This window comes from Bombus pyrosoma, linkage group LG11 (assembly GCF_014825855.1).
Source record: "Bombus pyrosoma isolate SC7728 linkage group LG11, ASM1482585v1, whole genome shotgun sequence".
In the NCBI taxonomy this organism is placed as follows: Eukaryota; Metazoa; Arthropoda; class Insecta; order Hymenoptera; family Apidae; genus Bombus; species Bombus pyrosoma.
The window spans coordinates 12,217,423-12,230,599 of record NC_057780.1 but is presented as its reverse complement, the minus strand read 5'-3'; the positions used below and the strand labels follow the sequence as shown (position 1 = coordinate 12,230,599).

The 13,177-nt window shown below is 38.6% G+C and overlaps 1 protein-coding gene across 9 annotated transcripts in view; it reads left to right on the top strand.

Moving 5' to 3' along the window:
• Positions 1–13,177, top strand: part of LOC122573008 (teneurin-m) — a 653,565-nt gene that overhangs the window by 591,990 nt on the left and 48,398 nt on the right. The window contains exons 1-2 of one of the 9 annotated variants that reach the window (XM_043738837.1): positions 748–2,172; positions 2,336–2,544. The exons of 7 other annotated variants lie outside the window; for them this stretch is intronic. In XM_043738837.1, the coding sequence (XP_043594772.1) occupies positions 2,439–2,544 (106 nt within the window). In that variant the 5' untranslated portion in view covers positions 748–2,172; positions 2,336–2,438. Of the gene's footprint in view, positions 1–747; positions 2,545–13,177 lie in introns of those variants that run through there. One more of the 9 variants, XM_043738836.1, reaches the window with a different exon arrangement.

Below are 13,177 nucleotides of genomic sequence, written 5' to 3'. Positions count from 1 at the left end.
ACCATGATACTTTCAGATACCATGAAACGTCTCTTCTTTTGCAACAATCTTAACTTTTATCATTACGTCATCCACGTTACGCACTAATAACCACATCTACTAATACTATTATTTCGAATATATGTAGATATGTAAGGTCAAATTTAACAATTTAAGTCTATCCACAGTGTAAACATTTGAACATGTTGACTGCAGATAACACGAAATTGTTTTCAAACGACGTCGGAAAGGGGTTGATGAGTTATAAGAAAAAAAATTGACGATTGAAAACCACGCGACTTTGTGCCAGCAATTAACAAGCATTAATTACACAGTGTCACGTTTATATAAGCGTATAACAACATCGAAACATAGAAAGGAAGAAACAGGAAAGGAATTCAAGGAAGAAAAATAAACAGGAATAAAAACAATAAAAAGGAAGCGAAACGAGGTGAGATAAAGTAGCAAGAAAACGCACGGTGTCGTCGGAAGAAAGGGAAAGAGCGAAAGCGTCTTCCGATGGAATCCACTGCAGCATCAGTGAAGTAGTGGTTGCTGTGATCGTCGAGGACCGGCTGTTGTGCTTCCCCCTCCACCTTTCCCTACCCTTTACTGTACACCGTACAGTCTACACGAACCACCCCCACCCCGCAAGATCTCCCTGCCGCTCGTTTACTTCTCCCCACTCCTTTCCTCGGCTCCATCCGCCACAGTGTCGGGAGTCATCGGCTGGCCCTGTCTCCTCAGTCTGTCAGTGACCGCGCAAGCGTGCGCATCGTCCTCTATTTAAGCGTCGTGTGCAAACCTTGCGGAGGGAATCTTCATCCCTTACGCTCGAAGGATTGATATACTCAAAGCAACAACATACGACTAACCATAATAGGTTTCATTGTAAATACTTACAAAATAGTTAAATTGATCCTTTAGTAGAGATAAGTGTCGTTCAACGTTGCTGGTCAATGTTACGAATTTAGTGAATTTTGAAAATTTAACAGACAGTGATATAGATTTGTGATAGGAGAAAGATATTTCTGTCATAATACAGAGTGAAGTTCGCAAGGTTTTTGAAGTGAAGGAAAGGAAAATAGGAATTTGGATGTCAGGGGACGTGTCAGGGTTATCGATCAGTTAAAGTTTCTACACTGCGAACTTTCAACCCTTATTGGAAACGTGCAAGGTACAACCATTGGTCATCGAATCGCTGAATCATAGAGATCCGCTGATACGTTGCCAATGAAAGAAGAAACGTGATTAAGAGTGTTATCTTGTTGTTGGTGTCTTGCAATAGTGTTGTATGGTGAAACATTCGGTTGGAAGAAAAAGAAGTTCCTTAAAACAGTGGCTGTGACAATTTACGTGAAAGTTCGGAAGATTCGCGCAAGTTCTCGAAATATTCGTTCGGACGAAAAGAAACTTAGAAAAATATTCGAAGAATTTTGAGAGCATTCGAAGCACGTGTGGCGACCCATTTGACTTTTGAAAAATTAGGAGAGGAAAAAGATCCGAATAAAAAAAGGAAAAGCAACGAGAGACGAGAAAGGTGGAATTTTTTGAGCCCACGCTGGAAGCAAGGTATAACAGGTGCACGAGGGCAATTCCGCTCGCAACTTTCCACGAGCTCGTCGTATTTCACGTGAACACGCGACGACCAAGTTTAATTTAGGATTCGTGGCAGAGTTTCGTGTGTACTTACTTTGTCGTACGTCGACGTTATCCATCGACGTCTCACCAATGCGATCCCTTTGAAGTCCATACCGGAAGGATCATTTGTGCGAAGGTCACCGAACCTCAAAATTCTCTCCTTTGATTTTCAAACCTCCTACGCGTTCTCTCTCTGTATATCCTGTGTTTTTAATGCAAAAATTGATCGCTTGACACAATCGACAAGGCTTGAAAAATCGAAACATTCTTCTGTATTAAAAATCAGCAAATAACAGAAGATCGAATTCGACGTGTTGAAAAGAGCAGTTTTTTTTTCTTAATGAAGAAAAAGGATCGTGTTCCAAGGAAATTAATCTGTATTAAAAATTAAGCGACACAGTGAATGATCGTATTGTGTTACAAGCAGAGTATGTTCTATTGCCGACGATGAAAAAGAGCTGCGGTAGTGTAGCAACGATCGACTACCGACGGCGCTCAAAATATTTATCTACGTTGAAAATTCGTGAGGGAAGAATTCTATATTAAAAATTTGTAAGTGAAAAATTTGTCTACGTTAGAAATTGCATACTAAAAATTCACGGATAAGAAAAATTCGCGAGTAAAAGTTTTCTGCTAAGAAATCATATATATGTATATATATATATATATTAAAAATTCGTGGCCAAATATTTAAAATATTTAAAATTTTATAAAGTCTGTGTAGGAGAAGTTAAGAAGAAAAAAAAGAAAACTCATTAAGTGTATGCACCGGATAATGTTGACTCGTCGATGACGGAGAAACTTGAAAGTTCATCTCAATGTGCGATCCCACGGCGTTGTTGGACCTAGTGCCCAGCGAGGGATTACTCAAGCGGCCGTCCATGGACTATAACGAGTACACATATTGCTACGGTGGTGGTCGAGGTGGGTGGTATTCTTCCCTTGGCTTCTTCTTGTCGGGTCTTGCGTAGTTTTTCTTCAGTCAGAAACCAGTCCGTGCGGTCGAACGAACGTGCAGGATTTTCCCTCGATCTCTTCTCGCCGATTTCTTCAGAACGTACTAAAGGTTAACGCAGCTTTCGAGCTTCCTTTTAGCCGTGTTCGATCTCTCATGGTACAAGGGAACGATTTTTATGGTGAACGCGTACCACGAAGCTGCGGTAAAAATTGAACGTGACACGATGCGCGTCATTTCGATCGAAAGCCTCTAGGCATTGTCCAAGAATCGTTGTCGTCGCGAATCTTGTTTTTCTGTCCACTAACACGATGTTCTTTCTTCGTGGTTTATTGTTCGAACGAGCGATATTTAATGGAATTCCCGTAAAGGAAGGCGGCAAAGGAAAGAGAGAAGTATGCAATCTGATAGATTCTGAGAATACGTTTTATAAGAAACGAATATTAGTCTCGCTTAATTAATGTTGCTTAGTGCTAAAGTCAAACGGAAAGATGGTTTTTACATGGAATTCTTGGGCAACATCGAATTTGAGAATTGCTTTTTCCTTGTAAAAAGTAGAAAAACCACGTGTATGTAAAAGAAAATGGTAAAGGGAGTTTCGTTTGAAGAAATTAGATCTTGAAATCCATGATTGAAGGATGATAGCGAAAGATTGTAAAACGTTCATTTCCACAATACGCGATACGTGGGCTAGCCAATTTCGAAATCTCGCGAAATTCCCGGGGTGCGGCATTTCCCACTTGGGCGCATGAAAAATTTCCACGCGTCACGATTTGGAAACGTCAACGTGACAAATACGTTCGGCGTGATAATGCAGTTGCGTGACACCGCCTTGCCACTCTCTAGCTGGAGGGATGTTTTCTTCATCCTGTTCCTTTTTCCGAGCGCGCGCCACCGCGGCACAATCAATTTCAGTCAAAAATGCCCGCTTTATTCTCACGTAGGCGCGGCATATTTTCTCATGCACGCGCAAAACATCACAATAGAACAGCAAAAACAAGAGGAAAAAGAACTCGTATCATACACACGCGATACGAACAAAAGGAAAGACGAAAGATATCTCATGGGTCGGTGAAATGGTAAAAAATACTCAATGGCAGGGAATTAATCGAATAATTGACTGATGAAAGAGAAAGACAATGATATAATCAAGTTCAATATGGTTATTTGAATATCATAATGATGTATAAATCAAGATTTTTAGAGAGAGAAATAGAGAATATCATTTTGAAAATAAGAAGCATTTTAAAAGTTGTAATAATTTATCGATATTTATTCAGGATTATCTGATTCAATACAATTTAAATAATTAAGAAATCTAATTTGTAATATTGAACACACATACATTCACACATGTGAGTTCTTTTTAGTATAAAATTCTAATTTTTAATTCTTAAAGGTAATTCTTAAAGGTTTTAATAATTTGCTAATAATAATTCGCGTATTAAGTTTTCATCAAATTAATTATTAACCAAAAAGGAACTTACTAAACGCATCATTAGCCATTAATGTGTTAATAAAATTTCTCCCGCATATCTAAGGACAACACTCGCAGAATTCGTCCTGTTTCCAACTCAAATAAAGCGAAAAGTGTGAACAGCGTTTCTGTAATGGCGGCAACGTTTAATTCCTCCGCGTGAATATGAAAATTCCTGGACCGCAGAATCGCCAACTGGTTCGAGCGTATATTCGCTTGATAAATCATGGAGCCGTCATCTGTCGCGGCGCGAAAATCGCGTAAAATATTCAATGTGGCCGGAATTACGGCCATGGAAACGGGAAACTTTTAAAGAACGCGTCGTCGCAATTAAGAAAAGAGGAAAACCGCGGAAACTCAGGTGCGAGCGAAAAAGAGAGGCTTCATTGCATTTTCCTTGGGGCAGCTCAGGGCACTTATCACCGCGGCTCATGCAAATCGCTATACGCTAAATTTATCCCCGTGTAAATTCATGCGCCGAGGCTCTAGACCGCGTGTATCGATTACCACCACGAAATCTCGGCTTATCCAGCGATCCGCCTGCTGTTCGCGTGATAAAAGCCTTCTCACCCTCCACGTTTCCCTCTCTTTCTTTCTTTCATCCTCTCTATTTCGAGCGCCGATCGATTTCCCCGAAGCAACACTTTCACCGGTTTAAAAACAAGAAAGAGGACTTCCGTTTAATCGTCCTGGCAGAAAAAGTATACCTAACACCGTGTTTCGGATAATCGAGAATAAATTGAAGGGATTGAGGTCTTACATGGAAATTTCTGCAAATAAGAAAGAAGCGTTTGGATATCAAGTGCATTCTCAAATGTGCGTTTATCCAAGTTTAGATTTTTATGTATATCATCGAGGAAATGGAATATGAATAGAAATTTATTTCACCCTTTAAATATTGCAAAATATTGCAAAAATAAGAAAGAAGCGTTTGGATATCAAGTGCATTCTCAAATGTGCGTTCATCCAAGTTTAGATTTTTATGTATATCATTGAGGAAATGGAATATGAATAGAAATTTATTTTACCCTTTAAATATTTCATATACATATCTTTACCAATTAAACGAAATCTATATATTTCTGAGCTTATTTTTTATTATATTTCTGATCTCTATAATAAAGTATAATTGCCGTCATGTTGTTGCCAACCCCTTCAGATAGCAAATAGTGATAGCTTACGTGATTTCATGGATAAGTCGAGTTTAGCCAGGCTACGAGTGCGCTTTTATTTGAATTAATTTATCGCAGCGCTCTATATTTTCAACGTTAAATGCAATAATGACTGTCTCTGGCGTCTTTTGTACAGTTTGATTAATCACTTCTTGTTTCCTGTCTGAAATTATGTGACTATGCATTTTGTGCCTGCGAAACTATAAAATACCCTCGCTGAACTTTCTCATTTCACCTGACGTACAAAACTATTACGTACAGTCTGTGTTGTACACTCCTAGCCATAAGTCACCAGATACTTGCCATACATTTCTAAACAGAGTGTTTATTAAGACAGAGAAACCTTAAAGAAACCTTAGCACTCTCCTTTCTTTGTAACTAAATTTATTTTGCAATGAAAATGAACTTTTATAGCAACTCGGTTAATCGGTAATTTGCGTGCAAAAATCCATTTAATCTTTCGTATAGACCATTACGAACAACGAACTTCTCTATTTCTATTCTCTTCCGCTCTAAAATATTTAACTGTTCCTTCGCTTTATTCCTCTCTGTATTATACACGCCCAAAGTCCATTAACATATTGCATTATACTCTCTACAGTTCATCTGAACAAACAGAAAGGCAAGAAAACGAGTTTCCGCGATGGTGTTCGTGTCTCCGTGAGAAGAACATCGTGGCAGAGATCGTCGTCGTGTTTATCAGGTTGACATTTCGAAATGTCGCGCGGTTTATCAGGTGTTCCCCGGTGGAAGCTTAAGGTTGAGTCGCACGCACGCGCGATCGCCACCATGGGAACGGTCGCGCGCGTGCATCGAATCAACGACGTCATTTTTACATAATAAGGCATCGCGTGGTCGAGTTCGGGGCTGTAATCATCGTTGCTGCTGCTGCTGCTACTACTACTCTCTGTCTATTGACACTTTGACGTGGATATTTCAAGTGCAGCTGCAACGATCGCTGCCAATTGAGAACGAATCAACGTTTCGTTAGGGTGCATCGAATTCGAGCTGGGGTCCCAAGGAGTTTTTAAAGGCATATTAATATATTATTTGAAAAATCAATCTTATATGAAAGTAGATCATGAACAGATTCATTTATAGAATATACGCAATAACGAACGTTGTGTGATTATTTGTATGAATTTCGTTTGTAAGGGAATTTATTAGACGAATTAGGTCTTGATTTTTGTTCTATTTTGTAGGAAATAGATTCGAGTTTGAAGAAGTTTGTTTGAGGAGGTTGTTACCGATGGAATCTTTTAATTATGCTTATCGCGGTATCGGTCGACTTTCATGCAAACGAAATATTAAAAGGCAGAACTTAAACAGGCTGCGTGGTTACCTCGCATCGTAATTATTTCAATTATGTGTAATCAAAAGTATATCAATTTTAGAGGCTCAGTTGTTTATTTGCACAAAATTACTCGTCAGGTTAAACGCGTAGTTACAATGCTACTACCTGTGTTTAGGTATACAAATGTCCATTTAAAATTGATTAACCCTTAATTGATTTTCAACTTGTGCAGAATTTCAATATTTTGCTCAAAATTCATCAGAAGTAACATCACCAACAATTTTTTGTGCCATTTATGTTCATCGAATAGATCTACTTTCCAAGATTCCAATTATTTTCGTAATTCCTGAGGCCAGTCTCTATTTGTCTGAGGACACCTCGTATATTCGGTTCATTGGCGCGCGAATTAAGAGGGAAGCGGAGATTAATAATTTTCGTTGGGGCGAATCTCTGTTACGCAAGATGAAAAATCTGCCGTATAACTTTCGATCGTATCAAAATACAGTAATTCGAACTCGAAATTAATTCCAATTCATTACTTCTATATTTACGTATACAACAACCTTCAATAATTCTTGATATCAGATAAAAATAAAAAACAAAAAAAAAATAACAAAACAAGCCCAAAAACTACCATTTCTCCTCAATCACAAATAATCATCAAGTATTATATATTCTTTATAATTCTGAGGCCTTTTTCCAAATCTGACATTATAAATTCTACAGGATTTTCAAATTTTTGACCAAAATTAAACAACGTAGAAACGACATGACGTTATTCGGGCCAGGTTTAAACACCTCTCACACTTTCCTCTGATTTCCAACCACGTAACGCGTCGCGATCAACTTATTCACTGAAACTATTTCAAGTTTCGAAGCGATCAGGCAAAACCCAGTGCACCAGCCGCTACTACGCTCCTGAATGCACCGTAACGATCCCACATAGAAACGACAGGGGGACCAGTTTGTACTCCTTCCGCTTTTCTGTCGGATTTCGCCGTCGACGAATTGATTCGGGAACTTTCGTCGGAAATGAGCTCTCGTAAAAACAAACTGTGTATCGTGGACACGCTCCTCGTATGTCTGCTTCGTTCTACAGATTTCTGGTAATTTTTGTTCGATTTCCTGCGATACGGAGACTGATGGAGAATATCCAGAACCTCGTTGAAAAGCATAGTTTATAGGAATAACTCGTGAGACTATTCTGAGATCGTAAAAAAGAAGAGTAGCGAGTTGAAGGTACAGAAATTTGTAAATCGATGAAGTGCTCCTGCAGCAGTCTGACAAGTGTAGGTCTGGTCTTCTTCTTGTTTCTTTTTTCTCAGACTTTTCAGTTTGGTTCTTGGAAAAATATGTGGCTCGGTAAATAAGTTCCTGGAAGATGGATAACTGGAACAGTGTTTTTGAGGATAGTAGAAGTTTTGGAAAACTTTCTTTCGATTGCAGATATATTTTTCTAATAAGACATACAACGAAAATGTAGGAAAAAGTGTTTACAGATAAAAAGCAGGAAAATTACAATATCTATGTAACGTACACCTGACATCAGAAATCTTAAGATAATTATATCGTACAAATATATGTGCAATCTAACATTCATAATCCACACCAAAGAGCAATATTTTATTGAATAATGGGACATTTTGAGTTATGTCACTGTTGCACTGGACGAGGTAAAATACGAGGTAATTGCCTTGTGGAACTTTCATCGTAATCCTCGACAGCGTGGCGCTTCAAGAAGCTGCTTCAGCCCAGGATAGCAATTAAATTCCAAGTCTAGAGACTCGATAGACGCTGAGCAACCGATAACCACGCGCGTGCCTCTAATGAGGAATCTTTGGTCCGTGTTGCACCTACCAGCCGCAGCATCGTTTATCGTTTCTTATATGTGTACGTTCTTCAAGTCGATGTACACTCTCGGCCATAATTTTAAGATATTTTTTGGTTTCATATAAGACGTGGTAATTCGTTTCAATTCATCAAGCAAGTGATTAACTGTTCATAATTTTGCGTACGTTGAAGGTAAGCACGCAATCTGTAAAAACTATTTATAAGATTGTGAAGAAAAAATATGAATTAAAAATTGTATGTGTCACGAACGTTATGTGTTATGAATTAGACGCAAAACTCAGAGAATTAGAATTTGGAATTACGATGAAATATTCAATAGCACAAGTATCGAGATTTGTTAGAACAAGAGTTAGACCGAGAGACGTTATACGCAAAGATGAGATTTTCTTTATCAATCTCAGGATTTTATATCTAGTTTTGATCTGTTCTTACATGAGTTTCGAATCAGATAATAGTTGTAATAGGTTTTAATAAGTTCCCAATCATTTCTAAAGTTAACGTCGTTTTCTGCGAGTATCCTAATACTTACGAACAAGAGTGTATCTCGCTTCGCCTATCTTTCTCCCTTTGTCTGACTTTCGTTCGCTTGTTATTACTAGACGTTAATCTCGCCGGCACGGCATGCCGCGTAATTCAAGAAGCTTGCCCTCGTTACAGTAGCATTTTAGCCTCCCTGCTCGATAATAGAAACGTTCGCCGAGGGTTGTTAGCTACGTGACGCCATGTCAATTCTGGAACTGATGTCTTACACGCGGAGGGATGAGTCGGCACGTGTAACCTCTCAGATTCGTGTCGCTGGGTCGCCTGATTTGGGAATTGTGAACGAATTTGGAAATCTAATTGTGACATAATATTGTTATACATTCAAGAGAAGAATCTAATTGCAATAAAGTATTTTCATACATTTATTCGTATCTTATCGTGTTTGAGATTGCTTAATATATAGGATATAGGAATAGTATGTGGAAATTACAAAATATTTATTATAAACGAATATGATCGCATTATATAAATTAATGAATAATCGACTGTTTAAATATCTGTGCGTAATATACTCTTGTACTTGCAATTTCTATGCATACACATATTTTCAGATCTGTTTCAAACACGATAGAGTTTCGCCTCACAACAGTATTAATGAAATTTCAAAATGTAGAAGTGTAACAAACACGCATAATGTCACGGAATATACTAATTCATAAAAGATTCGAATACTTCTATGAAACTGTGTATAATGTAGAACACCATTTATACAAACTCCACCTATCTCAACGAAATTTTAGTTAATGCCCGATTAACTGAACTTTTGTTGGTTGAATTCATTTATCTGAACCTGAGCTTCTATTATACGAACGAAAAATACCAGGTAGTGGGGATAATTAGTGAGTTGCTATTGTACGAACTCCAATTATATAAACTGTTTGTCCCCCGATAAGTTCGGATAAATGGAGGTTCTGCTATACTCAAAAATTATTATTTCAAATAAATTTCACCCGGGTCTGTGCCAGAGTTAGCAAAATGTGATTGCTCGAGCAAAAGTCGTCGAGAAGAAGGAATCTCGGAGTAGCATAAGGACGAATTCAAAGCTCTCAACCCTAAGATCGTCTTCTATGACCTCGTCGGGCCTCCTTCCAATATCCACGATCTGCCAAACGCAGAATCTCTCTCTCCTGCGCTTTTTCCACCCTCGACCCCTCGACGACTCCGCTTCTGCCTCATGTCCCTCCTTTATTTCCCTCCTTTCGTTTCCCTTTTCCTTATTTTACCAGCGTCTACCGAGGTAGCTCCGGCTAAACGACTACTGCATCGATTTTAACCTTGGCTTTGCGGATATATTTTGGCCCCGTTCTTTTGTGTCGGGGCAAGAATGCCAGGCCACCGTGTCTTCATGAAGAAATAGCTTCTCTTTTGCCGCCAGTCTAGACAATGGACCGGCAGAGCGACACGGAACAGGAAGTTAGCCAGACTTTACCAACTAACCCCCTGTAATAGTCTCTGAGCGGATGGAAAATGGATATGAAGTGGGCGATTATTATTTGGGTGTTTCGTTTCACAGAGTTTGGCAAAGTGTTTGTTTGTTCATTCATATTAAGGCGTTTTATATTCCAAGGCCATTTTAGTATTCTTTTTATAAACCTTTTAGTAATTCATTAACTTTTCCTTCTTGCTTGATTATTGTTAGATCGCGAATTTTTATGTAAACTCATATTTCCATAGGTACAGTTTTAAGAGTAGTAGTTAAGCAAAACTTTGGATATTTTATTGTATAACGTTAACGGTGAAAAATTTCATTTTACTCATATCAGAAGGATTAATTTTTTAATCTAAAATACTCTTTTATTATTTTTACCGAATACCATCTCCAACATCTCGACATTTCCCTAACCATTCACATTACGAATTCCTGTGAAATAATAGCTTTTATTCACATTAAGAGGGATTATTACGCCTATATAGATACTGATAATTTGGAAAGTTGAGAGAGAGAAAGAGAAAGAGAGAAGTCCCTAAATCATGGTTTTCTTCACGTACGTGAACTAACGAGGCGATCTCCACGAATCGGAAATGCTTTAATTAATAGTTGGTCCGCGCTTTCAGATTCTATATCATCGGATTACGGACCAAGGTGGGTCGATCACAGTACCTAGATATTATAAGACGATAACATACGAGGCGAAAGCAACCTCGGACCAACGAGAGATCGAGCCTATCGACGATCTCTATCGACTCTTAATGGTACCGATTAACGAGTGCCGATGTCAAAAGCACTCGCCTCGTTAACGCCCACGCATTTCCGTTAATTAATTCCGCACAGATCGTGTATCCTCGTAAATACACCCAGAGCCCAGTGTCGTTTCACGTTCAGATGGTGAATTTATGAACGCGGAAAATGGGAATCGTTGGTCTACATCCAACCAGATGAATCGGTGAATGAGTTTTCGAACCAGGATATGCAGAGTAGGCTACAGCGAAATGCAGGAGCAAAATTTTGTTGCGATATTCATGACTTGTAATGGTGAGGGAAAGTTGCCTTTTATAGTGGCAATTTAAGCTGTTAAAATCTGAATTCGATCAATAAATTTGCTGAGGTGTGGCAAACTAAAGAATTATTTTTATCGCTTTTAGCAGTTTCGCACGATCTCTGTAATTCACGTTTTATTTTCCTATTTTATGTTTTTTTTTTTTTTTTACTATATAACAATATTTGTCACAGACTCGTAACACGAATTTGTAAGGATCGAAAGTAACATCAGTAACGATTATTATGTCACAAGGATTCTTTATTCGCACGATATGATTGCTAACATAATTTCATACATTCGAATTAAAAACATCAGCAATCGAATCAAAAAGGATTATCTAAATTCCTTGGAATTTCTGAATATTTTACACGCATCTCCGAACGATTAGGTGTGTTCTATGATATAGACGATCAAGCAGGGATACCATTTCTGAAATTGGACAAGTCGATCGCGCCTATACGATCTGTCCTCTGCGATTAATTTTCGCACTAAGGTTATCCAATCACAGGTTACCACCGCACGGTCAAATAAATCAACGGTATTGATCGTCATTGACACCGTTGCGGAATCGAACGCGTTATGTATATCTGTGTCGAAATCAAGGAACGCTTGACTTCGCTTTTCGTCGAGTGGAACGTGATTAGCTAGATCGAAGATGAATGCCTTGGTATTAGTACACGTGGCAGGTGTATCAGATTATAATGCTCTATGTATATGATCGGACGAATGCTCGACGAATTGCCATATCACACAGATTCTATACATATAGCGAGTGAGTGTAGCGATTCGAACGTCGATTAAATACTGTCGTATCGGAGCAGCTGAAGAATATGGAAGGTATACAATAGATTGTTGGCTGTTGTTGACACAAACAGGAAAAAATTGAGTTGGTGAGGTTCAAATGCAGAGACAAATTTCCAAACGTTTTTTTAGAAGTATTTGAAGCGTCAAGATTTATTGTATCTTGAGATTAATCACACTTTCTGTAGGTATCCTAATACTTATTAATGGGAGCGTATGGCATTGCACGAAAAGTAATCGAATAGTCGCAGCGTCAACAATTTGAACCGTGACGTAGTGCGTCGTTAGTGTCCCGAGTATTGTTGTGGGCTCAGGATGTTCACGTTACGAGGGCGGGGAACAGATAAATTGCTCGTTGAAACAAAACGATCTTGTCGACTCTGTCAGGGCTGCTGCGTGGGTGGGAGGCTGGAATCATGGATTGGCGCTTTTCAGCGCGTCAGATCGCTCCTCAAAAGGACACGAATACCACTGTAACCATTTCGTTCGAACATCCGCGAATCGTGTTCCTATTTTTTACGATCGCTTGCGATCCACTGCGAAACTACTCGTTCGCAATTCCGAGATTCTTTCACCTGTTTTACACGTTTCCCAGTGGGTGCAATAATCCACGCTCCGATGGATTTTTATATTTTCGTTGAAGAAAATACAACACTTTTATAGAACGTTTAAGCAGCAATCTAATTATGCTTTTTATAATTGATCAGTATCTCGATAAAATACATGGTTCTTCAAATGCAAAGTATTTTAATTAGCAAGATGCAGAAATACGTCGAAAAATATTAATTATGAAAAGTTATTCAAATACTGTTATACATATAATTCTATGGATTGTATTAGGTTTTCAATTTATTCAATCAAGATATATCTTTAACCCTTAGAGTGCTATGGATGCATATATGCGTCTGGCGAAGGTCATCGGTGTAGACTAAGGACGCATATATGCGTCTAGCGAAAGCCATCGCTGTGGACTAAGGACGCATA